The 27,865-nt window shown below is 43.4% G+C and overlaps 2 protein-coding genes and 1 non-coding gene across 5 annotated transcripts in view; 2 read left to right on the top strand and 1 right to left on the bottom strand.

Moving 5' to 3' along the window:
• The window catches only part of USP12 (ubiquitin specific peptidase 12), a 38,077-nt gene extending 33,579 nt beyond the window's left edge, over nt 1-4,498 (bottom strand). The window contains exon 1 of one of the 2 annotated variants that reach the window (XM_075084076.1): nt 4,110-4,498. In XM_075084076.1, the coding sequence (XP_074940177.1) occupies nt 4,110-4,157 (48 nt within the window). In that variant the 5' untranslated portion in view covers nt 4,158-4,498. Of the gene's footprint in view, nt 1-3,653; nt 3,909-4,109 lie in introns of those variants that run through there. The other variant, XM_075084085.1, reaches the window with a different exon arrangement.
• A 17,400-nt stretch (nt 4,499-21,898) lies between these two features.
• On the top strand, nt 21,899-27,348 carry RPL21 (ribosomal protein L21). 2 transcript variants are annotated; one of them, XM_075084165.1, is made up of 6 exons: nt 21,899-22,045; nt 23,551-23,629; nt 24,265-24,326; nt 25,438-25,550; nt 26,213-26,363; nt 27,215-27,348. In XM_075084165.1, the coding sequence occupies exons 2-6, from the start codon at nt 23,563-23,565 to the stop codon at nt 27,302-27,304; spliced, it is 483 nt and encodes a 160-aa protein (XP_074940266.1). In that variant the 5' UTR covers nt 21,899-22,045; nt 23,551-23,562; the 3' UTR covers nt 27,305-27,348. The 2 variants fall into 2 exon arrangements, with proteins under 2 accessions (XP_074940266.1, XP_074940258.1); XM_075084157.1 differs by having other exon boundaries at nt 21,951-22,074.
• On the top strand, nt 25,608-25,740 carry LOC142052201 (small nucleolar RNA SNORA27). The gene has a single exon (XR_012658770.1). It is a non-coding gene; the product is annotated as a small nucleolar RNA SNORA27 (small nucleolar RNA).
• Nucleotides 27,349-27,865: the final 517 nt, after the last annotated feature.

A 27,865-nucleotide genomic window follows, 5' to 3' on the forward strand; every position in this document is an offset into this window, starting at 1 on the left:
TCAGAGGAGACAGTGCAATTAGAAGGAACAGGAGTGAGTACATCATAGCCATTTCTGGCTGACTGCAAACTCTGGCAAACATCAATTTACATTAAGTGCAGATTTCACAATCAGGTTTGAAAACCCTATTGAAAAAAAAATTCCTTAAGCAGTAATGAAGTCCATATATGTTTACCTATCTCACAGTTAGTTACAAAATCTTCCAGTAGGAAACTGTAATCAAGTGTTTTTCTAAAGCCTCGCTGCTATGACATCCGAGGTAGGTGCACTGCAACCTTCCCGCAGCTGGCCACTTACTGGGTCTGTTTCCTCTAAGCTGCTTTTTCTCCCCACATGCTTGTTAGAACTTAAGTACCTCCAAGACCTCTTCACCCTTGTCAAATGTGACTGAAACGGGCAAAAGGATACTGTCAGCAGTACCCTTAGATGGGAGACAGGCAGGAAAAGGACAACAGCCAGCCATTCAGCATGATTCCAAAAGTCTTACTCCTTTCAAAAACAAAACGAAAATTTCGATTATAAGATCGGCACAACCTTCTCATGCAGAACACACATCATACAATCCACATCTAGCTACAAACTGTATTTTATGTCAGTGTTTGGGGGCTGAATCGATCACTGAAGACATTCAGTGACAATGACCCTGTTTATAAGATTATAAACTGGCAGACAGAGAAGGGAACACACAGGCAAATACCTGAAACATGAAGAAAAGATTTCCCTGCCTAGTGCTACAACTTCTAGGTTAGTACCAGGTTTAAATTTCATTAAACTTTTTCAGGTTGTGCTAATATAATCAACCAGTTTCTAGAAGACACACTGAAAAACAAGTGCTACTACCTTTACAACTTCCCTCTGTATGTCTGAGACTGACGTCTTTGTAGCTTTTTGTAGCTTTTAAGCTACAAAGATAATTTCGGTCTTCACTTCAGCTAGTGTAAGACTTGATACCTTTCAACTGCTGGCAAGTGTTTGCTGGATTCTAGACAACAGAAGCAAAAGCCAGAAGCCCTAGATTCAATCTCTGTTTTATGGTGAGTATACCTTGGGGCACATTATCACTGCAGTTAGCATGGGTTCCTTTACTACTTCTCAGCCATGCATAAAAACCCCATCTAATTCAGTCAGGTAAGACTTTGCAGTTTAATGCATGGATGAGGGTAAAAGACCAAGTTTGACTTCTACTGCAAAGATATTAAAAAAAAAAAAAAAAACAACAGACCACACACTTTTAACCTCATCCATTTTGCAACATGAACAACTAACTAAACCACCCGAGGGCAAAGGTATTTTCAAGTGTTTTTCCACGATCTCCAACCATGTAATTAAGACTTACTACAGCACAAGGAACCACGGGAGTGGTGATGTAGGGCAAAGAAGTCCAAGAAAGCTCAAATGGGATACAACACTAGGTGACAGGAGTACAGGAAGAGCTCTGCCATCTCTGGTATGAACACGGGAGTATAGATAAATGAACTAATGAAGCACACAGAAGAAGTAACCCTTGGTAGACAGAATGTGCTTTTGTAAGACCATTTTAAAAGGCACCGTGGCTAACAAACTAAAAATACTGGATAACACTCTTCACTGTACCCACACAACCTGCCAGTACTGTAAAACATAATATATTGCTTTCTAATATTCAGAGCTTGAACAGCAAGGATAAGATGCATAAAATATAAGTGAGTCAGCAGAAGTAAAATTTGAATTTGGATACAAAAAAGGAAGTAATGAAATGCAGGACAGCAACGAAGAGCTTCTTCAACATAGCTCCAGACTGCTCTGTTACAGATTGCAAGTGTACGTGTATGTTAGGTTTGTGTAGGCACAAAGTGTCTCTTAAGAAAAATTTCCTGTTACTGGTTTTGTACTAACCAAACATGAGAAGAGAAGCAACAGCCTGAGAGTTTTTGTAAGAGACATGGGGAAAGGCAAGAAAACCCTGTAAGAATTTTTAGGAAGTTGTCTGGCAGTTTATCAAACAGTGGGTTGATGCAAAGAAGAATTGCCAGAAAAAAACAGTATTACTCAGCAATTATATTCCTTTTTAGTTTTCCAAAATATATGCTTAAACATGAGTATATGACTCTTGTTAAAATTAAGAAGATCTGCCCAACCATAACCACATTGCTGTAAACAACTCCACAGGAAATACCAAGTGCTTCTTCACACTATCTTTACTGAAATGTTTTTAAGCACAATCTTATATTATCTATTAAGTGCTTATCCTATAGTAGCTGTCCCATCTTACTGTACGATTAAAGCTCATGCATCAGAAAGAAACAGGAAAAATCTCATGCCTGGAGTTTATCCACCCCAGTGCACACGATTATGACTGCACAGATAATAACACCTAATTGCCATCAGAATTTCAGCCTCATGGATATAGACACTTCAGTTAATCATAAGAAGATTTTTAGTAGAAAAAATTGTTTCAGGATTGACCTAAATGTCAGTGACATAACGTCATTTCTAATAACCACACATATAGAATAATCTTAGACTAGCTGCTTGGCCACTCCAGACCTACCCCTCTATGCTGCCCAGAAGCAGGAAAGTGAGGTCCCATACTGGACGTAAGTCAAGAGGCCAGCACTGAATTTATGTTGACACAAAGGCGAGTGGTCAACTGTGGGTGAAAACATGTTAGCTAGAACTGAAAAAAAACCAAGATCATCCTAGCTCAAGGATCAATCCCATTGATCCCTCAACAGTCTAACCTAAAATCTAACTACTTCGGTGAACAGAAACTCCTGAAGTTCATGGTATATGCCCCCACAGCACTTGGCCATATAAAGATCTCGGTATGTATGCAGCTCATGAATTCAAGAAGTCACTCTCTAAGTCCAGATGAAAAGATGTGATCTCCCGTATCACAAAAAACATTACGCCAGCGGACTGACAACTACTTGAGCAATCTCACCCTGTGGGCTTACAGACATTCATTGAAAATTCTCACAGGCCACCTCTGAAACGTCTGTTTGAGATGTTAAAGCCTCTTTGCAGCGAGATTTATGAAAACCATAAATCAAGCTTCCAATAATATAAAATATAAGCATTTCCCACTGCTTGACATTATGATATGTAATAATCCCAGTCCAGCAAATTAACAAACTAGATGACAGAGTGCATTTTTCCCCTTAACCACCTCTTCCCTTCCCCTGTGGAAACAGATTTGGGAACAAGAACTCTCATTTGGCCACAGAATAGGTAAGAAAGAGCACAAATCCAAGATCTTGAGCTATGAACCAACACACCTCTTCCACGACAAGTAGTGACTTCTACTGACTAAGGGATTTTTCCTTCCTTAAATTCAGCATTCCTCCAGCAGTGAATCTACTGAGCTCCCCACCCCTCTTAAAAAAAACCCCAAGAGAGCCTTATCACATCTGTGCATCTGTTTATAGCTCTAATTCATCAAGAGAGGCAGTGATGAAAAAGCGATGGCTGGAAGAAGCCTCCTATCAGGACCCGGATCGATGCAAAAAAGTCGAATTGCACGCCGGCGCGTGGGGCGTGCTGGGCTGACCGGATCACGCGGGATGGGGCTCACACTTTTCCGGGTAACCACAGGAGCACCCGCCTGCTGATAGGCAAGGCAATTACGGCCCCACCGAAGGAGTAAAGTACTCGGAGAGCTGGGGACAACTTACCCAGTGGATCGGGAGGAAGAGGGTGCTTCTAGAAGCCCTGCCCTTACAAGACACTTGCAACAAGCAGCCCCGAGCTGGAGACGGGGTGCTAAAGCTCTCCCTCCAGCCTTTCAGCGCGCTTTGGGGAAAAGCTGGGCTCGGTAACCCCAGCCCAACCCAATCCCCTCCGCTGTGCCCGCATCAAGCCTGAGTCTCCCAAATCCGATTAACCCGCTCCGCTGCCCGTCCCCGCCCACGACAGCGCTCCCGCTCCGGGCCCCGGGACGCCTCCCCGCCACCCCCGTCCCCACGCACGGCGCCGCGCCACCCACCGCCGGGGCGCCGCGCAAACCCAGTACCCCGCCCCTCCCCACACACACAGCCCGGCCCCTCGCACGCCTCCCCACCGCACCGCACCGCGCCGCGCCCCCACCCGGTCCCGGTCCCGGTCCCGGACCCGATCCGTCCCCCGCTCACCATGGTACAGACGGAGACGATTTTGGAGACTGTCATTAGGATTTCCATCCGCCCAGCGCCATCTTCCGCCCAATCGCAGCGCCGAGCCGAGCGGGGCCGGGCCGGGCCGTGCCCCACCGGGCAGCAGTAGGAGGGGAAGGGGAGGCAGGCCACCGGGGGTGCCCTCACCGCCCCCGCCAGCGCCAGCCGCGGGCCGCAGGCGGCCCCGACGGCCCCAACGGCCGGGCGCGCGGCTCCCAACCGGCGCTACACAGCCTCGCTTCCCCTCTCCCCGCCAGCACCGCCCCGCCCCGCACCGCCTCCCGCCGGGTCCCAGCGCCGCCGGGTCACCGGCCGCCCCGCCGCCTCCACCGCCCCTCCGCCCCGCGCCCCGCCCACCGGCCAGCTCCGCCCCCGTCCTGGCTCCGCCCACCACCGCCTTCCTCGCCGCGGCCAAGCACGCATGCGCGGCACGGCCGGGCGGGGTGGGGGAGGTGCCTCGCTACCTTCAGCCGGGCTGTCGCGCCCCAACGTGAGTGAGTGAGTGAGTGAGTGAGTGAGTGAGTGAGTGAGTGAGTGAGTGAGTGAGTGAGTGAGTGAGTGAGTGAGTGAGTGAGTGAGTGAGTGAGTGAGTGAGTGAGTGAGTGAGTGAGTGAGTGAGGGAGGGAGGGAGGGAGGGAGGGAGGGAGGGAAGGGAGGGAGGGAGGGAAGGGAGGGAAGGGAGGGAAGGGAGGGAAGGGAGGGAGGGAGGGAAGGGAGGGAGGGAGGGAGGGAGGGAGGGAGGGAGGGAGGGAGGGAGGGAGGGATGTTTGGGCTCTCAGCGCTGAGGATTGCTTTGCTTTACTTTCTCCCTTCTCTGGCCCTAGAGTTGAAATCTAACAGGCGGCCACCAGGTGCGTGCTGGCAGCGGAAGGGTTGTGTGTGTGTATGTGGGATTAGTGGGTGTTTTCCGTAATGCAAGTGCTGAGCTGCTTCCAGGCAGAGAGTTCTCTTGTGGCCTGGAAAGGTAAGTGGAATGAATAGGCATAACTTGTAGCCAAATGACAAAAGCAAATTAAAAAATAGAACTAAGAAAACTTTTGCCTCCTATCAAGTTTATCACTCTAATACCAAGCTAAATTCTAAGTGACTTGTGACATCTGAGCAGCAGTTGTCTTGTCTAAGCCGTTCCTCTAGCGTCCCTCCCAGAAAGAGGGGCATGTGGAGAGGCATGTACCCATCAACTCCTCCTTTCCTTCCCTTTGCTTCGTCTCTAGATTACCAGCTCTTTGGTTTCTGTGAGTGTGGGATTTCCATGCCCCAGCCTCAGACATCCTGGAAAATAAAGCAGATCTGTAGAGTAGCCATTTAAATATCAACTACTCAAGGTGTCTGCTTGGGAATGAGATGAATCACTTTGATGCGGCTGTTTGTCTCCAGACTATAATGGAAATCTGGATAACTCATCCAAGATGTTGATGTCTGCATTAAAGAAGCATAAAGCTAGCCAAGATACAGAATCATTTAGGTTGGAAAAGACCTTTAAGATCATCAAGTCCAACCGTTAACCTGGCACTGCCAAGTCCACCACTAAACCGTGTCCCTAAGCACAACATCTACACAATACCTCCAGGGATGGCAACTCCACCACTTCCCTGGGCAGCCTGTTCCAATGCTTGACACAGAATGTCCCACCTTGTCTTTTTTTTTAATATGTGGGAAATATTTAGCAGATTAAGATGCAGTGTTATTAAGAATAATGTGTATGCACATAAGGTCTAGATCATAAATGCATCCTTTCACTGTAAAAAAGATATTTTAATATCTATAACATTAATCATGACACTTTATGTTCTTCAGAAGTAAGCGTTCTTTAGCAACTAAATTAATGGAAATGGTAAATTTACCTTCAGCTGAAGCGTAAAGAATACAACTTTAGAAAGTCTTATAACTGACTCTATTGCAACCTGAAATATCCTCAAGCAATTCTTTTATATAATATCTGTGGTCTAGAAGTGTATGTTTCAGAAGTACAGTATTTGAGAAATGAATGCCTCTTGGATGACTACATTCAGAAACTGTTGCCACAGAAACCATGGGGGAGGACAGCATCAGGAGAATGAGAGAATAGAAACAAAAGAAGTGGATTGGCCATTTATGTGCAAAAAAGCAAGAATGGATATTTGGCCAGCGAGAAGTGTCAAACTTTCAGATATCCAGCAGTTCATCTACTGAAATACAATGCTGCAAGATACATCTGTAATACGATTCCTCGCAGTATTAATCAGACATGCTACAAGAGATACTCCTATATAACCCAGAGTGGACAAAGTCTTCAAAAAATGACAGGAGGAAAACATGACAGCGTGCTGTCTCCCCGAAACAAAACCACAAAAAGCAATTGCACTATTGCAGAAGCTTGTAAGATTACTGGGGAGATAATTAAGTTTGGAACCAATTATGTGGCATCAAGTACAGGCCGTACAGGCCATAGAAAGCTGCAGGAATTTTGCAAGGCACTCAAACGCCAAGTCAGATATTGCCCTGATGTTTCTTCCTGCCCATAAATTAGAGAAAGAAGGCAAAATATACTTGGTGTGAAGTGCTCTTTCTGTCCATCGTTCCAAGGGAAAATTTAGATGCTGTGGAGTACTGGACCGCATTTCAAAAGAGTGGGGGACGTATGGCTGTGCTGGCCTGCATCTGACAGGTGTGGGCTAATCGTGGCTGGAGACTAAGCAGAACAGCTGAGAAGATGCTAAATTAGTAACATACAGACTGATTTTTTAAATGCCGTGTAAACTGAGGTGCTGTGTTACAAGCAAACTGAACTCATGCCGCATAGAATGGGGGAAATACAGAAATGCTTTCTATATTATCGACCATTAAAATGAGGTAAAGTATGAGGAAACAAGTAAAAGAATTGGAAATGATCACTTAATTGTCATCATTAAGCCCCTTGGGGTGACTGGAATTATTCACATATTAAGTATTCTAAGGTATCTGACCAGCTAAGGAAAAACAGTATGGGCAGACCAGGATTGTGCATGTGTTTGGTCTGCTTGAGGAGACAAAGCTTTGTAAGCAGTTACAGAGTCACTCTAATGCATATAGATCAGTACAGTAACTAACCCTGTCTGAGATAAGATATCAGTCATATCTTGTATCACTGGGGAGAGACAAGGTCCATGTGACAAAATGCGACAAGAGCACCTTTGCCAACTGGCCAGCCAACCTGCTGAGGAGGACTTTAACTAGGAACAAGGAAGTCTCTTCATCACAGACCCTGGGTTTTAGGGGAGTTTCAGCCTGCTCGATGTCTGCTCCAAGCACTACACATCAGAATGCAAGCAGTCAAGGAGATTTCTAAAAGGCGTCGAGGATAACTTCGTGATACTGACTGGGCAAACCAGGGGTGATTCATAGCTGGATCGACTAGTAACTAACAAGGAAGAACTGGGGGATGTAGTGGGTACTGGGGGATGTACTGGGCTGTCATGACTGCAGAGTGGAGTTCATGATCCTGTGGGGGCTGAGGAAGGAGAGCAGTAGACCTTAGCATTAGGACAGTTTATTCAGGAAACTGGTAGGTGGGATCCACGGAACAGCAGCTCTGAAGGGTAAAGTTGCTTAGGAAAGCTGACGGGAAAGCACAAGGATCCCAACACTGAGAAAACCAAATAAATGTATTGATATTTTCAGCAATAAGAAAGCAAAACTGATGTCCTGTGAAGAGCAGCTAAATAGGAAATTAAATTAAACCTGGGGTTATCATAAGATCTATATTATAGCAGGACACCAAGTTGCTGAAGAGTGTCCAGAGAAGGGCAGTGAAGTTGGTGAGGGTCTGGAGAGCAAGTCTTCTGAGGAGCGGCTGAGGGAGCTGGGGTTGTTTAGCCTGGAGAAGAGGAGGCTGAGGGGAGACCTTATCGCTCTCTACAGCTGCCTGAAGGGAGATTGTAGTGAGGTGGGTGTTTGTCTCTTCTCCCAAGTTACTGGCGATAGGATGAGAGGAAATGGCTTCAAGCTGCATCAGGGGAGGTTTAGACTGGGTATTACGAAAAATTTCTTTACTGAAAGAGCGGTCAGGCATTGGAACAGGCTGCCAGAGAGGTGGTGGAGTCACCATCCCTGGAGGCGTTCAGAAAATGTGTAGACGTAGCACTTCAGGGCATGGTTTAAGAGACATGGTAGTGTTGGGTTGACAGTTGGACTTGATGATCTTAGAGGTCTTTTCCAACCTTAATGATTCTACGATTAGTAAGTTCATCCCATTCAGATAGAGTGTGTTTTAATATAGACACAAGTAGAAATACTTAAAAATACAGTGAGCAGGTCACGTCTGCAGAGATTAGGGGCTGTGTGGTGGAGAACAGTGACCGGAAGGAAACTGAGAGGTGACAGTGGCCAAGCCAGCAAAAATTATTTTTCCAGTCTAATGCTATGGTATAAGCAATTAATGGAATCCTTGACTATATAGCCAGAGATGTGGCAAGTAGGAAAAGATGTTGTTTTCCTTCTATGTATGGCATTGGCGAGATCTTTGTGGTAATACTGCGCTAGCCTCTGATTCCTTGTTGTCAGAGGAATGCTGAGAAATTATTCAAGGCCAGAGAAGCTCCTTTGCATGGAGAGACTTAAAGAGCACAGTCTGTTTGTCCTGTCAAAAAGAAGACTGGAAGGTGACTACAGTGATTTTTAATCTTGCACAGTGAGAGGCGTAACAAGAAAAAATAACTATAAGCTGAAATGAAACAAATTCAAATTAGAAATTACGCACATTCTTAACAGTGGAGGACATTAATGGTTGGAATATGCTGCCAAGAGAAATGGCACATCCAGTATCTCCTAAGGGCTTCAGTTAAAGAATAGATGCTTTTCTCACAGAAGCACATTAGTTGAAACAGATAGGTTTAATTCCCTGCCCTGAAAGTCTCTCAGAGCGTGTAGCTATTGTTATTACATAGTATTTGAATTACCATAACACCTAGAAACACAAGTCAAAGGCCAGAGCCCTTTGCCTCCTTAGCGACTATGTAAAGACATTAAGAGAAAACCCCATTCTGCCTCCTGAAGAACTCACACTCCAAATGTACAGAGGCACCAATAGACAGAGAGCAGAGAGGAGCGAAGAGAAACTGTAACAAGTAGAAGCTGCTGCTGCTCATCCTGTGCCTCTCCTTGTTTCATAATTGGGTGGTTTGGCAGGAGCCCAGCTTAGTCTTGGGTGTGTGGGCAGGCTGGCTTCAGAACTTGAAGAGTAGGCATGGTACAGGTATGTTTGTGCCTGTGTCATCTATCTGCGGCTACAGATGGTTTTGCTGAGTCTGGGGCACGTCAGGTTTTTATTAATGTTGCTTGACAACAGAAGTGGTCCCATGAATCTATTTACCCACTCTGCTGACCAGTCATCCACCAACTGGTCAGACCATTGCTGCAGTCTCCGAATGCAGACATACCACATCTGTAGTTGGACTAGTAGACAGTATGATCATAGTACAGATCACAGCATAACAGGACTGTAGGATGATTCAAGTTGGACAGGACCTCTGGAGGTCTCTAGACCAACCTGCTCATAGCAGAGTCAGATCTGAGGTCAGAACAGGTTGCTTTGTGTATATATACATTTTTACTTGTTCTAGGAACTCTTAAATTTGGATCCAGACATAATAGTGGGGGGTTTTGGTCCTTGCAAGAAAACCATCTGTATTCATCATCTGTACTTTTACTGACACATAGCCCAGTGAAGGTCATCCACCATTCTCGCAATGCATTAACCAGCCTTGCCACAGAAATCCACCTTATTCTGTGGGCAACGGGTGTTGCAGGATCTGTGCTATGAGATAATAGAGAGTAAGACATAAAAGAAATTTTCCCCAATTTGTATTTCATAATTCCACAAAAACCTGAAGCTACATCAAATTATACAGAACTGGAATTTTAACATTATGTGAGTGAAATTTGATCCTTCTGTGAAACAGAAGAGACAGACAGGAAGTATCTTTGGAAAATCATATCAAACCATCTTGTACTGACTGACAGGTAATTAAACATCTATATTCATAGATTAATCTCTGTAAATTATGTTGATGGTACACCTTCAGAAAATACAACTATTTTCATAACAGTTATACATGCTTTCTGAGAGCCATGATGGGGGGGTGACAGTAGGCTAACTGGATAGGGGAGGATCTGAGCAAGTAGTTAAACAAGCAATGCGTTTTATTAGTAATTTCAAAAGAATAAATTCAGTCTTAGTTGTAATCATAAGCAAGACATTAATAAGTTACTATCACAGAAAACTACACAAACTATAAAAATTATGATACTATAATTGTACAGTAGATAAATATTATTTTATTACTTAGCACTTCTCATCAGTAAATCTCAGAATATTTTACACAGAGGTGTGAAAAATAATAATTATTAGACCAAATCTGTAAACAGAATAAATTAGGTAAGAGTTCTTTGACAGGGTAAAATTTGCTTATGATTATTTTTCCCTTACACTCATTTCAGAAGACCAAAGCTTTCCTCAGTAAGGGTGCTGGGTTTTGTTGGTTTGTGGGTTTTTTTAAGCAGAGGGTAATATTTATTTCTTCACATGGGGTTCACACATGGGGATATTTTGATACTTTAATTTTCACAGCTCAGCTGATACTGGGCGTCTTGCCATACATAGAGCTGGCAAACAATTAACCTGTTATTACACAAAGGATTACCAGCATCTGAAAAGTTAAATGAGAAAATAAAAAACTTTATACTACTAAACTGAATACAAATTTCTGCCAACAGCACTTAAAATGTACATCCTTTAAGAGAGATGTCCAATAAGACTGTAAAATGTAAGAATTCAGTTGTGTTGAAAATAACAGATTTCTACACTGTTACCACTGAGTCTTTAGGCTCCTAGAAGCAGGTGGAATTCTGACTGAAAATAAAGTTATACTTATTAGAAAAAGAGTACATTTATAAAATAGTAACCCTTTTGAAAGATGTCATTGTATTCTGCAAGAGGAATGTGTATAGTTTGGGTCTCAGTGATCTTGATATGAAAGGACGTGAGCTAGGCATGAAAACAATAACTGTGCTTTTTGACATTGTTCTGGACAGAATCTTTTGGAGAAATAGGGCCACAAGTATATTTAGAAGTAAGGTTGTTTAATATTGTAATGAAATACTTTCAATAATAGGAACTTTTCTTAAAAAATTAATGGCTTTGATCCTTGACACAGGCACTAGGGAAACCATTGTCTCAGTAACTCCAGTTTCTCCTTAGGATGAAAACATCAAGAGTCAGTGACAGTGCTCTAATGCTAACTTGGAAAATCCATTACTAGAGGTGAGAAGTACAAGACACCTCTTCAGTCTCTGTGTTCTCTACCAGAATACCAAGCAAAGCTTCCTGCTGCAGTCACTGGGATATTATTTTTGTGGTCTTCACAGCAGTTCTCCAAAAGCAAGATTAGCTGTCATGTAATAACAACAGTGACGCACAATGTGACAACAGGCAGCCTCCAGGTGAAGAATCTTTGTCACTACAGTCTCCCCCACTAATCAGTTCCCTACAGTACAAAATGTAAAGGAAGCTGAGAAGGAATATGTAAAACAGCATGCAGATAGCTACGCAGTGGAAAAAATACCAGTAAGAGGTAGCAAAAATACTGGAAACAGCTTTGTGGAGATAATAAAATTGCTAAAGAGCATTTACTGTTAATAGCCTGTGTTTTTCATGACACTAATGGGTGGTTAATTATTTTTGTTTTAATTGAAACATATGTCACAGCAATATTTTGTGCTTCCACTGATCTAAAGCTATTGTTCAAGTCCATGTTGCAATCAGTTCTCAAACAATGCTCTCTTTGTCAGCAATGCAGAAGTAGAATGATTTTAATTTCTTCTCTTGGAAGATTTATATCCTGGAAAACCCTCATTCCCCTCTGCACTTGCAGATGGTCAGTTAAATATTCCCATCTGGTTATACTTGTTTTTGTCTGGTTATGCTTAGTTTTTTTCTAACAAAAACAAAACAAAACAAAACCCCAAGCCCAACAAACCAGAACAACCAACCACTGGTTATTGCATGAGCAGAACTAATAAAGCTCAATTTCATATGGATCTGTGCCTTTATACTGCAGTAACCCGGGCGTCACCTCTTTGTCCCATGTGGCCTCATTTCCTCCTTCCATTTCCCCTGCGATTTTATTTCCTCTCCTCCCCCTGCAGCACTGCTTCGTGCATTTGCCCTCTATTTTACCCTTTCCCCTGCATTGCTGCTCTCCCTTGGATAAGCTGCAGCTGCCTTGAAGCAGCACATATGCTAATTAGCTCACAATACTACTTCGCATATTCCATGAAGGACTCCACAGCATTTCACAAATATTAATGAATCGATCCTTCACAATAACCCTGCTCCCTAAGTATGTGTTTTTATTCCTGCTATACATATGGAAAAGTTGGTCTAGTTTATCCTTGGTTGGTCATAGCTCGGTCAAGTTCATCCTTTGTTAATTCTCCATTTCACTTCTTCTTGACCGACCGCTAATTTATCTTTTCTGGCTGTAGTGTTTGTTCAGAGCAGCTGTTGTTGTCTCATTGACAGAGGTTGTCAGAGCGTGGCCAACTCTCATTATTTTATCGCAAGCCTTGTGATACTTGACAGTTCCCCTGCAACCTCAGTTCTCGGGTTCAGGTGATGAAGATTGCTTGAGAAATTCACCTTTTGCTTATTATAACAAGTTTCTGGCTCAATAAGCTACAAAACTGAAAAATGTGGTGGCAGGATTGAAAATGTTCAAAACAGGGTGAAAAAAAACCACATGTATTTTTAAAAAATACAGCTATTTTAAAGCACCTCTACCTTGTGATGTCATGGGGTCTGTCTCAGGTTCATCACGTAAGATACTGGCATGTGTAAGACTGCAGAAGCTACAGACCATTTCCTGTTTTGGAAGGGAGGCTGGCCTGCAAAAAGTAAATCACTCGGTGAAGGCTGACAGTTTCTGACCACAAATTCAAACTCTGCTAAAGCACCTAGGACAGAATATATATTTGGAATTATAATCACTTGTGAAAATGCTTTAATGCAGAGAACAGTGTGCTTTATAGTCCTGTAGTTTCTGCATTTGATTCTCCTTTCCTTTCTTTCAAGACAAGACTATGGAGGTAGCATAGGATTTTCTTTTAGCATCCAGAAGATATGTAGAACTAGAGCAAGACAATAATGTTTACTGAAAGATTGTTACAATCTGCTCAGTACTTGAGATTCCAATAACCCTGGTTACTTCATGCATTATTAAAAAGAGCATTTTGCAGCACTATTAAAATCATAAACATGCTGCTTTGTCTTTATGTACTCATACAGAAAAACAAATTTACTTCGGCATAGTTTGAAGATAAACTTAAATTTGTGCTTACTGGAGTTCAGCTAATACTAAGTAGAAAAAAAATCATTTACTTGAAATAAAACTAACAATATTTTGTATAGCACTTTCCTTCCAGCAAGGTTCTTTGCCATTTCATAAGCAATTAAAAACTATGTTAATGGCTCTGATGAGAACAATTAATGAGAAATACAAATGGCTACCTCAGGTACCAACCAGCTAATACAGTGCCATAGAGTATGTATAGAACAGAGAGTGATTCCACCCACAATTTTACTTTATGCTGTTGCATCCATCAGGCATGTTGCCTTTTTAAACTACAGCACCTGATGTTGAGAAGTTGGAATCACAGACAATCTCTGGCACCCATGGAGGACTTCAGTCCAATCTGCTCTAAGCAGGTCCAGCTAGATCAGGTTGCTCAGGGCCATGTCAAGTTTTAAATAGCTCCAAGGATGTAAATTCCATCATCTCTCTGAGCAACCTGGTTAAGTTTTTCACCACCTTTACATCTGAAATGTTTTCATTATCTTGAGTCAGAAATTGCCTGTGTTCTAACTTCTATCCATTGCCTCTTGTCCTACTGTGCACCTGAGAGTGGTCTGTCTCCATCTTCTCTGCACTTTCCCATGATATAGCAGAAGAGATTTAAAAGATTTCCTTCTCCTCTGCCAGTTGAGCAAACCCAGCTCCCACAGCTTCTTCTCATATGTCCCTGTACTTCAGCCCTGTGACCATCTTGGTGGCCCTCCACTGGGCTTGCTCCAGTACGTCCATGTCTTTTGTCTCCTAGGGAGCCCAGAACAGGATGCATATTCCAGATGTGGTCTCAGAAGTGCCAAATGGCAAGGAAGAATCCCTTGCCCTGCTGGCTAACCCCTTGCTAATAGTCCTGGGTGTAGTTGGCTCTGCAGCAAGGGCATTTTGGTGTCCTCCACCAGGACCCTCAGGTCCTTTTCAGCAAAGCCCTTGGCCTGTCCTCTTGCATGGGGTTATTCCAACCCAAGCACTGGATGTTGTGTTTGTCTGTCCTGAACTTCAAGGTTCCTGTTGGCCTATATCTCCAGTTTGTCACACTCCCTCTCAATAGCAGCCCTGCCCTCCAGTGATTTGACTGCTCCCAACAATTAGGTGTCACCTGCAAACTCAACTAAGAAGTAGCACCCAAAAAGTTGTTTTGTAATATAGTTTCGGTGAGATTTCATCAGTTCAAACCCAGTATGCCATTATAATAAACTGTTCTTATATGTGAATCTTTACATCAGGTATCACATTTCAGCAGCAAAGCTCATATTCAGATCTACTTAAAGCTCTTTGCCTACTCTTTGCCTTCCACAGGTAAACCTGTCTTGAAAAACCAATTGGCATAGGTTGAGCTTCTGTTAAAATTATACTTTATAGTTAATAAAACAGTCACATGCTAGAAATCAGATAAGGAACAGGTCAACTAAGTCTAGCCCTCACCAGTCTGCAGTTTTTTCCTAGAGTGTTATTTGTTTTGGCCTATCTATTTTAAAGTGATCAAAGGCCAATTCTGTCCTTTTTATTCCTTATAGACAAAAATTCTTTGAAGACACTGAAAGTTTTGCCTGAGCAAAATCTTCACTATACAAGAACTGACTTTGTGACACCAAAACCACCGAGAGGCCTGCCATTGCATGACTGTGAGATTAAAAAATTGTTTCCTAGTTCCAAGCTCACAGGTTAAGGACAAGCACTGAAACACTTACAGCCAGCAAAAAAGATTCAACCCCAGAAGCTTCAAGTTTCATGGACTGTGATCATCTTCAGTAATAACAGGGAGTATCTCAGAAATAATTGGTGCACAATAAATAAGCTAACCGGGACTGCTGTGTACAAATCTGATCACAGATCACAGATACTCAAGAGATGTAGGAATGGGAGCAAATGCATAGAGCCTGCTACGTGTCTGCAGCTCCAAGAACCTGATTTATTTAGCTTAGTAAAATGAAGGTGTATACGGACTATCATTCCTCTGTGTAAATAATTACAGAAAAAGAAAAAGGGCAAGCATTGTTGTTCTTCCAGCTAGAAGTACACATAAGCTCAGACATAAACAAATGAACAGAAAATAGCAGTATGTTCCTAATCATTAAGCCAGTTATTTCTTAAACTGTAGTTAAGAGCTCCCAAGAGGGCTAGCGAAGGGCTTAAGGCAGATTGTGAAAGATCAGATTTTAAAAAATATGTTTTAATATTAATTCTATACTTATATTCAGTACATTATCAAAAGAAAATCCCCACAAAAATCCCCACATTATGCAGATTTACTGCTGGCAGCAGCTCAGTTCCTCCATGACAGAGGAGCAAAAAGTTTCTGTAATTACCAGTGTCTGTGCCAGCCAACGAGTTGCTAATCACCTTTAGTCAAAACAACTAAATATACAGCGTGGTTGATGCTGACAATATGAGGATTTGCTTGTTCCTGGCTAGAGGGATTGGACTCAAGGGAGGTCACACAGGGACAGATGACCTCAAAAAAGTAGTAACACACGAAGTTTGAGAAAACACTGCATTAATGAAATAATTTTCCTGAGAAGCCACTCTGTTAGTAACAGAGGAAGCGGACATTAATTGCTTTTGAAATGAAGTTTGACAAATCTGAAGTTTGATAAATGGATTATATTATTTGGTACCCGTGAGAAGCTGGTCACAGCTTCCTTGCAAGTCCTGATGATTACTGGATGGTCAGTAACACAGTATTCACTGATGCACCTATACAAGTAGAATGCCATGTTATTCAAATATACAGCTGAATGACAGAACTTGTTAGTATTCCAGATTTTATGTGGCAGTTGAGATCATGATCGAAAAAAGGCCATTTGTTCAGCTTCAGTATCAGTCTATCTGCATTTAGTAACATCTTGAATTAGCAATTAATGTAAAAGTAACGTAAGTGTAACGAAAACTTTCACCCATGTGTGACGTGCTGGCTCCCATCACAATTCTTGGTCTATAGAGTTTTGCCTTTTCATTTCTCTTGAAGGCATGCTGTCATTACTTTCCGTTCCTCTCTCCATGAAACGCCTCACTGGCAATGCAGCTCAGTACAGCCACCTGTACTGGCACTTGTGCAATTCCACAGTGAGACTGTTCAAGGAGTTTTCCTGTACAGTCATTTCTGGGAGGTGGTTGGCTGATTAAACACAAATTTTATTGATTTTAACTGCCGTGAAACTAGGCTCGGGCTTATATTTACAGAATGGGTTTTGCGGAAGAGGAGCTGAACTGACTACCAGAAATAAAAGAGTTATTAGAGCTAGAATCATCAGGGAGCTAAAGAAACCATGAAAGGGGACAGAAGCATGAGTCTGAGATGCCCTCTAACAAGATCCTTTTGGAAAGGGAGAACAATGGAACAACATGGTCAACTTAAGAGGTGACACAGATGACTTTGGTTAGTGACTTTTTGATCAAAAAAGTGCAGGGTAGGTGCTGCACTTCTATGGATGGAAACCTGCCATGGGGTAACCAATTAACTTCACAATCTTGATTTTCAATTGAGACCCTTGGTGTTGCAGCATTATCACAAGAGGAACCACAGATTTCAATCCTATTTATTTAACACCTATTCTCAGTTATTTCTATTAAAATTTTGCTCCAGTCATAATCAGCTATCTTTTTTTTCATGTAATGAATGCATTATGTGAGACACAGGAGACCTACACCCTAGTGAAGGGGAATATTTTTCATTTTTCACCTCAAAGCCCTTTACAAACTCTCATTAATTTAAATTCCTTCCACACCCCTGCTGAATAACCTAACACAAATGGAATGTCACACTCGAGATCTCTGTGTGTACACTTGGTCCTCTGAGCTTAGGAGCCAGCCAGATCCCACTGTGCATTAAAATTTCAGTGAAGGATTCCTGACAACCCCATGTGCAGAATTGTCATAGCGCATTTATTCTTTAGAGAGAGCTGTTGTCCAGACAGATGCTGCAGAGAAGTGTCGGAAACAAAATGGGGCTCTCCCAAAAAAGACACCAGAATTGTCACTATGGGAGCCTGGGGACTGGAAATTGGTTTTTTGGCATGGGACTTTCCAGCCTGAAAAACAAAGTGATGTTTATATAGTCCCCACTTGTAGGACTTCTAATGAGCCCTCCCTTTCAAGCTCCTTTCCCCAGCAACTTTTGAATTGGCTTCCACTGAAGCTGCTTTCCCTGTCCTGCTCTACCTCCAAGCCAGGGGGAGTAGAAGGGAAACAGTATACCATGGTGTAGGAAGATTTCCAGAGTACATTAATGGGTGGAGCACCAGCCTGGGACCTTCATGGGATTTTAGATTTTCATGTTAGGCTGGGTGTTACCACTCATTTTCACCCCAGTTTTGAGGATGTGATGTTTCTGAAGAAGAATGAGATATTGTGTTTGCTGTACAGCACAGGAGAAATTGGAATCTGGATCCCACAACTGCAATTTGATCAAGGAAGAGCAATTTAGGCTGGGTTTCTGAGGGAATGAGGCAGGGCAGTAAGGGAAGCACCTGCAGTCTGGAATGTAGAGCTGTAGGTCTCCCACAAACCTGCTTGGCTGCTAGCTCTGGTTTCCAGACCAGAACTCACCACACAACTTGTGCACCTTTATCTGCTAGAGACAGCCATTATTAAGAAACCCTTTTGTGAGCAACATATAAAGGCCTTTCAGTCTTTAAGTGCTCAGTAAGCCACAGATTTGGGAAACCGGGTATAAAATGTCAGCAGATAGTATTGCCTTCTGGATCAGACCCATGCAGCACGCCCAGTGATTCAATGGAGGCAAACTGTGAAACACAGAATCACAGGATTATAGAATCATTTAGACTGGAAAAGACATTTAAGATCATCAAGCCCAACTTTTAAGCTAGCACTGCCAAGTCCAACACTAAACCATGTCACTAGGAACCACCCCTACATGTCTTTTAAATACCTCCAGGGATGGTGGCTCAGCCACTTCCCTGGGAAGCCTCTTCCAATGCCTGACTACTATTTCAGTGAAGACATTTTTCCTAGTATCCAATCTAAACCTCACCTGGTGCAACTTGAGGCCATTTCCTCTCATCCCATCACTTGTTACCTGGGAGAAGAGACCAACACCCACCTTGCTACAACTTACTTTCAGGTAGTTGTAGAGAGCGATAAGGTCTCCCCTCAGCTTCCTTTTCTCCAGGCTAAACAACCCCGGCTCCCTCACCCGCTCCTCAGAAGACTTGGCTTGAAACCCTTCACCAGCTTCATTGCCCTTCTCTGGACATGCTTCAGCACCTCAATGTCCTTCTACAGAGGGGCCCAAAACTGAACACAGTATTGGAGGTGCGGCCTCACCAGTGCTGAGTACAGGGGCACAATCACTTCCCTGCTCCTGCTGGCCACTCTATTCCTGATACAAGCCAGGATGCTCTTGGCCTTCTTGGCCACCTGGGCACACTGCTGGCTCATGTTCAGCCAGCTGTCGAGCAGCACCCCCAGGTCCTTTTCTGCCAGGCAGCTTTCCAGCCGCTCTTCCCCAAGCCTGTAGCATTGCATGGGGTTGTTGTGACCCAAGTGCAGGACCCAGCACTTGGCCTTCTTGAACTTCATAAAATGGGCCTCAGCCCATTGATCCAGCCTATTCAGATCCCTCAGAAGAGCCTTCCTACCCTTGAGCAGACCAACACTCCCACCCAACTTGGTGTCATCTGCAAACTTACTGAGGGTGCACTCGATCCCCTCATCCAGGTCATTGATAGAGATATTAAACAGAACTGGCCCTAATACTGAGCCCTGGGGAACGCCACTTGTGACTGGCCACCAACTGGATTTAACTCCATTCACCAGAAATCTTTGGGCCTGGCCATCCAGCCAGTTTTTTACCCAGGAAGCTGGCTCATCCAAGCCATGAGCAGCCAGTCTCTCCAGGAGAATGCTGTGGGAAATGGTGTCAAAGGCTTTACTGAAGTCCAGGTAGACAGCACCCACAACCTTTCCCTCATCCACTATGTGGGTCACCTTCTCATAGAAGGAGATCAGGTTGGTCAAGCAGGACCTGCCTTTCATAAACCTGTGCTGGCTGGGCCTGATCCCCTGGTTGTCCTGTACGTCACGCGTGATAGCACTCAAGGTGATCTGATCCGTAACCTTCCCTGGCACCGAGGTCAGACTGACAGACCTGTAGTTCCCCGGCTCCTCCTTCTGGCCCTTCTTGTAGATGGGCTTCACATTTTCTAACTTCCAGTCAACTGGGACCTCCCTGGTTAGCCGGGACTGCTGATAAGCGATGGAAAGTGGCTTGGTGAGCACTTTCACCAGCTCCCTCAGTCCCCTTGGGTGGGTCCCACCCGGCCCCATAGACCTCTGTGTGTGTAAGTAGTGTAGCAGGTCACTAACCATTTCCCCTTGGATTATGGGGGCTTCATTCTGCTCCCCATCCCCATCTTCCAGCTCAGGGGGCTGGGTAGCCTGAGAACAACTGGTCTTACTACTAAAGACTGAGGCAAAGGTAGCATTAAGTACCTCAGCCTTTTCCTCATCCTTTGTCACTATGTTTCCCCCTGCACCCAATAAAGGATGGACATTCTCCTTAGGCCTCCTTTTGTTGTTAATGTGTTTACAGAAACGTTTTTTATTCTCTTTTACGGCAGAGCCAGGTTAAGTTCTAGTTGGGCTTTGGCCCTTCTTATTTTCTCCTTGCGTAACCTCACAACATCCTTGTAGTCCTCCTGAGTTGCCTGCCCCTTCTTCTAAAGGTCGTGACAGTTTCTTTGAAATGTGAAGCTAAAGAAGGATCCTGGGGTGTGCTAATCAAGGTAAATTTTATGAATAAAAACATTACTGAAATTTCAAATAAACCTGTCATGCAATTTATTTAGGAAAAAAATATAGGAAATCCTGAATGTCTTACTTGGCCCCAAATAAAGCAGGTTCAATTAAGTTCACAGTTACTGCTCCCTTATGAACTAGACCTACGTACTTTATACGTGGACTTGAGTTTCAACATGTGAAATTTCTTCCCCATTCTTTCCTGCTTGATGTGGAGATTTGCCCTCTATGTAAATAACTGGCAAGAGTAAGGAGTTCAGCTCACTGAAAACGCCTATCTTCCTTTATTCAATAATCCTTTTTAGGATTTGGCTTTCTGTATTTACTTTGCTTGATAACCTCCCTGAAATCTCTCTATCTGGTGCCAATATGCTTCGTCACCTAGGACCTGCTCAGGCTTGTAACTCTCTTCACGCTTGGAGACCTAGGCTGAATGCATATTAAATTATTTTCTCTGCATAGCTATCAGGTGCTGTAAATTCTAGATTTTTCATGGTGCAGAGCTGGAATATAGACACAATTTTTTTTGTCCTAAGAGATTTTTTCCAAGAGATTTTGTGTGGAGGCAGGGCCTCTGTCTGTCACAACATGCCCTGCCAGCTGGCTTTGCAAGCAGAACCTGATAGTGTATTTAATCCTCCATATCCATTCTTGTGATCCATAAATATTAAACTAGCTTTAAAATGATGATAGAAAGGGCTTAAGTTTTGTAAGACAACATTAGAATAACTGTGAAGTTAGTCAGAGGATCAAATATGTTTTCATATGCCATTTTAAGTAATCATCCCTCCCCTAAATTAAAGAAGTGCTTCTTTCACTCAAAACAAAAATTCCTGCAGTAGGGCAACTTCTTGCTGAGACAAGTTTTGAACTGTCCCTGCGTGTTTAGCTCAGGGGAGGGAGGCCCTCTTTTGACTCACTCCCGCCTGCAATCAGCTTCCCATGCGATTCCTGTCTGCTCTAATATTGACAATACACAACACAACCAGTCACACCGTCAGCTCTAGAAGCTGCTCACTAGCCCGCTTAATATTCAGGCACCACACAGCTGATGCAACCTGTGGCCTGGGTAAAGGGTCTTTGTTGAGAACCCATACTTAATTTATCTTTGTGGAAAAATCTGACACACAAACTGGAGATTATCACATTATAACAGTAGGAGAGCCCATTACAACAACAACAAACTCCAAACCTAAGCAGCCTCTTTGCTTCTGCTGTTGGTTTGCTTCTCCCACCATGCCTTCCTGCCCAGGACCACCTGGATCTCCAGTCAGGCAGCTGGGACTGACCCGCAGTAGCAGAAGGCTGACATTACTGCAAATTTAAATTCCGGTGCACTTCTTTAATGTCATAAAACCACTTATTGGCTGTTCATATTTTACATTATCAAACACAATTCCTTATGAACGGCAGGCTAGCCATTCCACCACAGAACTCACTCCTCAGAATCCCTGACAAGACACTTCGCTCCTTTCCCCGCTTCCCCGCCACCAAACCTCTCCTAGCCCCGTCTCACGGCACAGCCATGAGGAAAACCGGCATTTGCCCCTGCTTTAGCGAAAGGGTCAAACTTCTGCCGAGCGTGTTACGTGGTCGTTTATCAGCATCGGCCTACAAGGGCTTCCCTCACAACCTCTACCTGAGGGAGGCAGGCAGGGAGGCGGGCGGGCGCCTCCCTGGGACTTTCTGTCAGGCGCGGCGCGGACAGCCCCGCCGAGGTCCCGCTGTTAAGGACGTCGGCGGGACCGCCTCTCCCTTTTCGCTCCGAGCCGCCATTTTGTAGGCACACACGGGGAGGTGAGCCTAGCCCCACTCGCCGGCCTTAGGTGCCTCCGCGGCTCTGGGTGGCGGCGGGGTGGGCCGGGAGGTTGCCGAGAGATGGGGGAAAGGAGGGAGGGGGCTGGTGAAGGCGGCTGGTGCAGGCGCGGGGGAGTGGGGCTCCGCCGAGGCTGCGGCAGGTGGCGGTGGGCCCGGTAGGCCCGTGGCCGCCGGCGTGGTGTCGGGGGCCGGAGGCCGGCCCTGCATAGGCCGGGCGGCTGGGGCAGCTCCCCGGGGTGGGCCCCGGAGCGGGGACCGCTGGCTGCGGCGGCACTCGCCCGTCGCTGCCGGACCTGGTGGCTGGCGTCCCCGCGGGCCTTCGGGGTGTCTGCGCTTTGGCACGAAGCGGCGGGGTGGGGAGGCTCCTGTGGCGATAGAAAGCGCAGCTCGAAGCGAAAGAAATTGTTACACTCAGAGCACAAACTGATGACTAGGGTTTATGTTGTGTCAGATGTAAAGCGGCTGATAAATCTGGGAAAGGAGATCTTGCCTTTTGGATGCCTTGTGAGGGGTGGCAGAGGGAACTGGGCTTACTCTGCCTGGAGCAGAGGGGGCTTTGGGGGGCACCTAACAGTGCTGTTGTCAAGAAGACGGATCCTGGTACTTGACAGGAGCACGTGGCAGGAACATGAGACAAGGGGCTTAAGACAAAATGAGACGCTCAGGCTCGATCTCTTCATCATGAGAACAGCCAGGCCTCCAAACAGGCTGCCCGGGGAGGCTGTGCAGTAGTTCTCCATCACAGAATGAGAGAGGTTGGAAGGGGCCTCTGGAGATCATCTTGTCCAACCCCCCTGCTTGAGCAGGGACACCCAGAGCAGGGGGCACAGGACTCTGTCCAGATGGGTTTTGAATGTCTCCAGGGAAGGAGACTCCACAGCCTCCCTGGGCAGCCTGTTCCACTGCTCTGTCACCCTCACAGGAAAGGTTTTTCTCATATTTAAGCGGAACGTCCTGTGTTCCAGCTTGTGCCCATTGCCCCTTGACCTGTTGTTGGGCACCACTGAAAAGAGTCCAGCCCCATCCTCTTGACACCCACCCTTCAGATATTTATAGGTATTGATGAGATTCCCCCCTCAGTCTTCTCTTCCAGGCTGAACAGACCCAAGTCTCTCAGCCTTTCCTCATAAGGGAGATGCTCCAGTCCCCTGATCATCTTGGTAGCCCTTTATCCTTGAGGGGCTTCAAGGACAAAGCCTTGGGCAACCTGGTGTGATCTCACAGTAGACTTTGCTTCAAGCAGGAGGTTGAGCTAGGTGACTTGCTAACATCTATTCAAAAGTGAGTTACCCAGTGGTCCTATAAATATTCTTTTCTGTGAATGTCTAAGCTAAAAGATATTGCTTGAATTCATCTGACAATTTGGAAGGGTGTCATTCTGAATAGGCTTAAAAACTTGATTTTTCTGACGCGTCTGAAAATGCTATCGGTGAAGTTTTTAATGAAAACTAGTAGTTCTGATTAATTTATATTCATTTTTACAGTTATCAGCCAAAATGACGAACACAAAGGGAAAGAGGAGGGGAACACGTTATATGTTCTCAAGGCCATTTCGCAAGCATGGTAAGTATACCTTGTACTAAGAACGCTGCATTATGTTACGGACCTGTTGGATGTCAACAGTCCCTAAGCAGCACATGTAAAACATGGCTTCTGTCAAAGGATATCTGACAACTTGGGCTAAAAACTGTAGAATGATATGCAAGTGAACTCTCGCCTCTTACAGCTTATGTGTTGGTATTCTGGTTGCTTCTGGTTGCTTGTTACAATGCTAATTCTAGTAATGCTTGAAAATTAATTTGAAGGCGAAGAAAATATTTCAACAGTTAGACTTAACTTAAAAATGTACAGTTTGTTGCCTCTTAGTAATGAGCAGTGACAACAGCTGTTTTCACAATAAAGTAGTAAATAGTTGTAATGTCATCTCAACTTTTATGTTAGGAACGAGATTAAAGCTGTACTTTTCCCTTGGTTGGATTTCTTTTTTAAAATCGGACGCATGTGAATATGTAATTACTGCTTGAAAAAAAAATATGGTTTAATTTCTCAGTTCTACATTTTTGAAATTGAATTTAAATTTGAGGCATTATTAAGAAAACTTTATCAAATGCATGATCTGTGTCCCACATCCCATTGGGGGCGTGTACCTGTGTGAAACTGTGAGTTTCATCAGTATCCAAATTTGTATCTCTTAACAGGAGTTGTCCCTCTGGCTACCTATATGCGCATCTACAAGAAGGGTGATATAGTTGATATCAAGGTACTTTCTACAGTTCTACTGTGTTAGTGCTAGCTAATTAAAAACTAAAGCAGTGTAATCCTTTACAGTCTCCAGTTTCTTCAGGTAGTCTTGTTATTTGGGTGATGTGTGTCAACACAAGTACCTGCTGCTCACTTTTGAAGCAATAACGGAATGACAGTGCTACTGAACCAATAATAACACTTCAGTGTCACATGCTGGGTTTTGTGTTTTTTTCTAATATATTTGTGTGTGTATATATATATTTTTATATACATTCGGCTGTGCTGTTACTGTGTGTTCAGCTGAAAAAAGTGAGTGAAAGGCGGCACCGTATCTAATACTCGGTTGCTGTCTTGTGCCTACCAGCGGTGCTTTCATTAGGAGCCCAGCTGTATTTTAGTAGATGTTCTGTCTTGCCTGATTTGCACCTGCTGTTCAAAAGAGTCATAGTTATGTCTGTGTCTCTGTATCATTGTAGGACTATACTTAAAATAATTATGTACAGGGATGGTGATTGCAACGCCACATTAAAGCTAGAATCCAAGAAATAAATGTAAGGATACATCATGTATATTAATACAGGGGAAAAAGGTGAAGCAGCATTTCCCATCACTTTGTATTTTCTAGAACTTGTCCTTTAAAGTCAACTGTACTTTCAAAATTAAGTTGTGAATCTGAAAGCCTTTCACCAAGGATTCCTACTTTGTTGAATCCTTTAGTTTTGTTTGAATGCAGAGTTTTTGTATCAGTCACACAGAAGATGGTGTATAAGTTGCTTGTTTGTTATTTGACTCTTGAAGAATTGTACTCTTAAGAATTAACACTTGATGCACTGGAGCTTGATGATGATTTGTCTCCTGTGATTGCTTGCTGAAAGCAAAGTGATCCATCATTTCACCGACACTGAAAGCAGCCCAGAATTTTCATAGCAGAATTTGGTAATCTTCAGATATAAAATGCTTAGTTATAAATTCTAACGTATGAATAAAATAGGAGTAATCTTAAAAGTAATTTCAAAAGTAGTTTGAAATGTGTACTTTAAATAACTTCTGAAAGAAAAGTACTTGATGTTGCCTTCCCCCCCCCCAAATTAAAGTTTACGTTTTATTCTTGTTTTACCTTCTAACAGGGTATGGGTACTGTTCAAAAAGGTATGCCCCACAAGTGTTACCATGGCAAGACTGGAAGGGTATACAATGTTACTCAACACGCTGTGGGCATTATTGTTAACAAGCAGGTTAAGTAAGTGAAATTCTGTGTATTGAAACTTTGTATTTGGAAAAGTTGATCTGTCCTTGCCACCCTCCTTTCACTTTGCCAGTTAGACAGTTATTGTCTTGATTGGTCATTCAAGGTGGGTAAAGTATATATCCTTTTTATAACCCAAGCAAATGATGCTCATTTGACTTGGATCCTGTCAGAGGAAACAGTTTTTATTTTTCTGAGCAGTGCTTAAAGTCACATTGCCTAATGGAGATTTTCAGCCAACTTCCACACTGATACTGAAACCCTTTTTAAATATTAATTTGTAGCTCTATCCAGCTGTATTCAGGTGGGTTTTCTACAGTTTAGTCAGAAGAGGACATGTTGTGTTTCTTCCAGTAACTGGACTGGAGTGTAGCAGTAATACAATTCCTCATTGGTATGCTGCAAGGTTAACATTTTGTGTTTTCCACAGTCTTAATCCTAAATTGTCAGCATATTGTAATATATTGATAAACTTTCAGTTATATAAGTTATATCTGATCTGCATCTGCGGCAATGTATTTTGAGTGATTGCCCTTTTAAAGAAAATGTATCTGTTATTGAGCTTGTGAAGTTGCTCATGTGAGGGCGGTAAAACCACCTTTGAAGTAACCTTTTTTTTCAAGTGCAGTAGATTAAAAACTGGTTTCTTTTCTCAGGGGCAAGATTCTTGCCAAGAGAATTAATGTGCGTATCGAGCATATTAAACATTCCAAGAGCAGAGACAGCTTCCTGCAGCGTGTGAAGGAGAATGAAAAGAAGAAAAAGGAAGCAAAAGAAAAAGGCATTTGGGTTCAACTGAAACGTCAGGTAATATTTTTATTGTAGCTGACACATTGATGATTCAGTTCACCAAAAGAAACCCAACTAGAACCAAACCGATTGAGTAAAATGTTGTCTTCTTCCAGAACAACTGAGGTTGTAAACTGAGCTCTTTCTGTCTGCCTTTAAAAAACAAACACACCCACCTCACATTAATGAAGCTGCTTACAGTATTCTGAAAAATCCAGGTCTGGCAGATTTTGTTGGAGGTGCCTGTTGCTACCACCCTCCCTTGGGTTTGCAATCCTTTGCAGGAAGTTACTGGGTTTTTGGGGTTTTTTTTAGGAGTAGTGTAGCAGCATGCAGTGTGTCTGCATCTGAGCTGTCTGGTATGTTTGGTGTCTGAACAGAACTGCACTGTTCCTGGGTGGAAATTGTAGCCTTGGCTGTGAACAAAGGGACGGGTGCTTCCTGTTCTGTTGTTCATCTCCAGCAGAAGCTCTTGCTGATTTCTGGGATCAGTGTTGCCTTTGGTGTAGTTCAATTTAGCTACAACAGTTTCTCTTGCAACCCTTTAAGAAGAGCATAACTACACTTTAGAGAGGAGATAGTGGCTGTTGCTTCCAGAACCCTAGGGTACTTAACTTCATGATAATTTGGATTAGTAAATTGCAGAGGGTAAAGCGTAGGTGTTTTCATTCAGCCATGAAAGTCAAGCACGCTTCCTAGCAGATTATTTTCTTACTACTATTCTTTGAATAAAATTTTAAAGAGACTAGGAATGGTAAAAGTGCTGTAATGTTTATATAATAATGTGTTAAATGGTTGTCAAAATGAATTTTGTGTAAAGTTTCTTCTGACTTTTAGTGCCATGAGTTTTCCTTTCTTTCTGTTTACAGCCTGCTCCACCAAGAGAAGCACACTTTGTGAGGACTAATGGCAAGGATCCAGAGCTGCTGGAGCCAATTCCCTATGAATTTATGGCATAACGCACATTTAAAAAAAAATAAACTGAAGATCTGGTTTTGGACAAGTGTATGTGATTGTGGCTGATTCCTTCAGGGTTTTTTGGAACAAATGCTTTAGAAAACTTTTCTTTTACTGAGGTTTGTTTATTCAACTTGCCCTACATGGTGCTTGCTCATTCAAATCATCTGCAGCTTTTGATGAGCAGTTTAGTCATTTATATAGACCAGAAATCCTGGGACACTGAAATTTGCTAATGCTTAGTGATGATCATCCTTTAACCTAAGAGGCAACATGAGAGGACATGGAATATTTCACCAACAAACTAAGAGCATAGACCAAAAATTGTGCAGTCTCACTTGAAGGTTTATTTTTTTGTGGGAAAAGGGGTAACGGGCTTCAGATTTCATTGGTAAAAGTTTTTGTCTAAGATACCTTGGATTAATAGGAAATAAAAATTTGTGGAGACAATTTTTGAAAACAGCCTTTTGAGAAATGGCTATGGGCAGATTTTGGTGTTTCACCATTGTAACCTGTAAAAGAAGGAGTTTTAGAACATCCTCAGGCCAATAAGTATTCTTATT

This window comes from Phalacrocorax aristotelis, chromosome 1 (assembly GCF_949628215.1).
Source record: "Phalacrocorax aristotelis chromosome 1, bGulAri2.1, whole genome shotgun sequence".
In the NCBI taxonomy this organism is placed as follows: Eukaryota; Metazoa; Chordata; class Aves; order Suliformes; family Phalacrocoracidae; genus Phalacrocorax; species Phalacrocorax aristotelis.

What these genes read in the sequence shown, in the direction of transcription:
- RPL21 (XM_075084165.1), top strand. Translation starts at nt 23,563, where the DNA reads ATGACGAACACAAAGGGAAAGAGGAGGGGAACACGTTATATGTTCTCA. An exon ending in AAGGCCATTTCGCAAGCATG is followed by an intron (nt 23,630 to 24,264) that starts GTAAGTATACCT and finishes ATCTCTTAACAG; the next exon opens with GAGTTGTCCCTCTGGCTACC. An exon ending in GTGATATAGTTGATATCAAG is followed by an intron (nt 24,327 to 25,437) that starts GTACTTTCTACA and finishes ACCTTCTAACAG; the next exon opens with GGTATGGGTACTGTTCAAAA.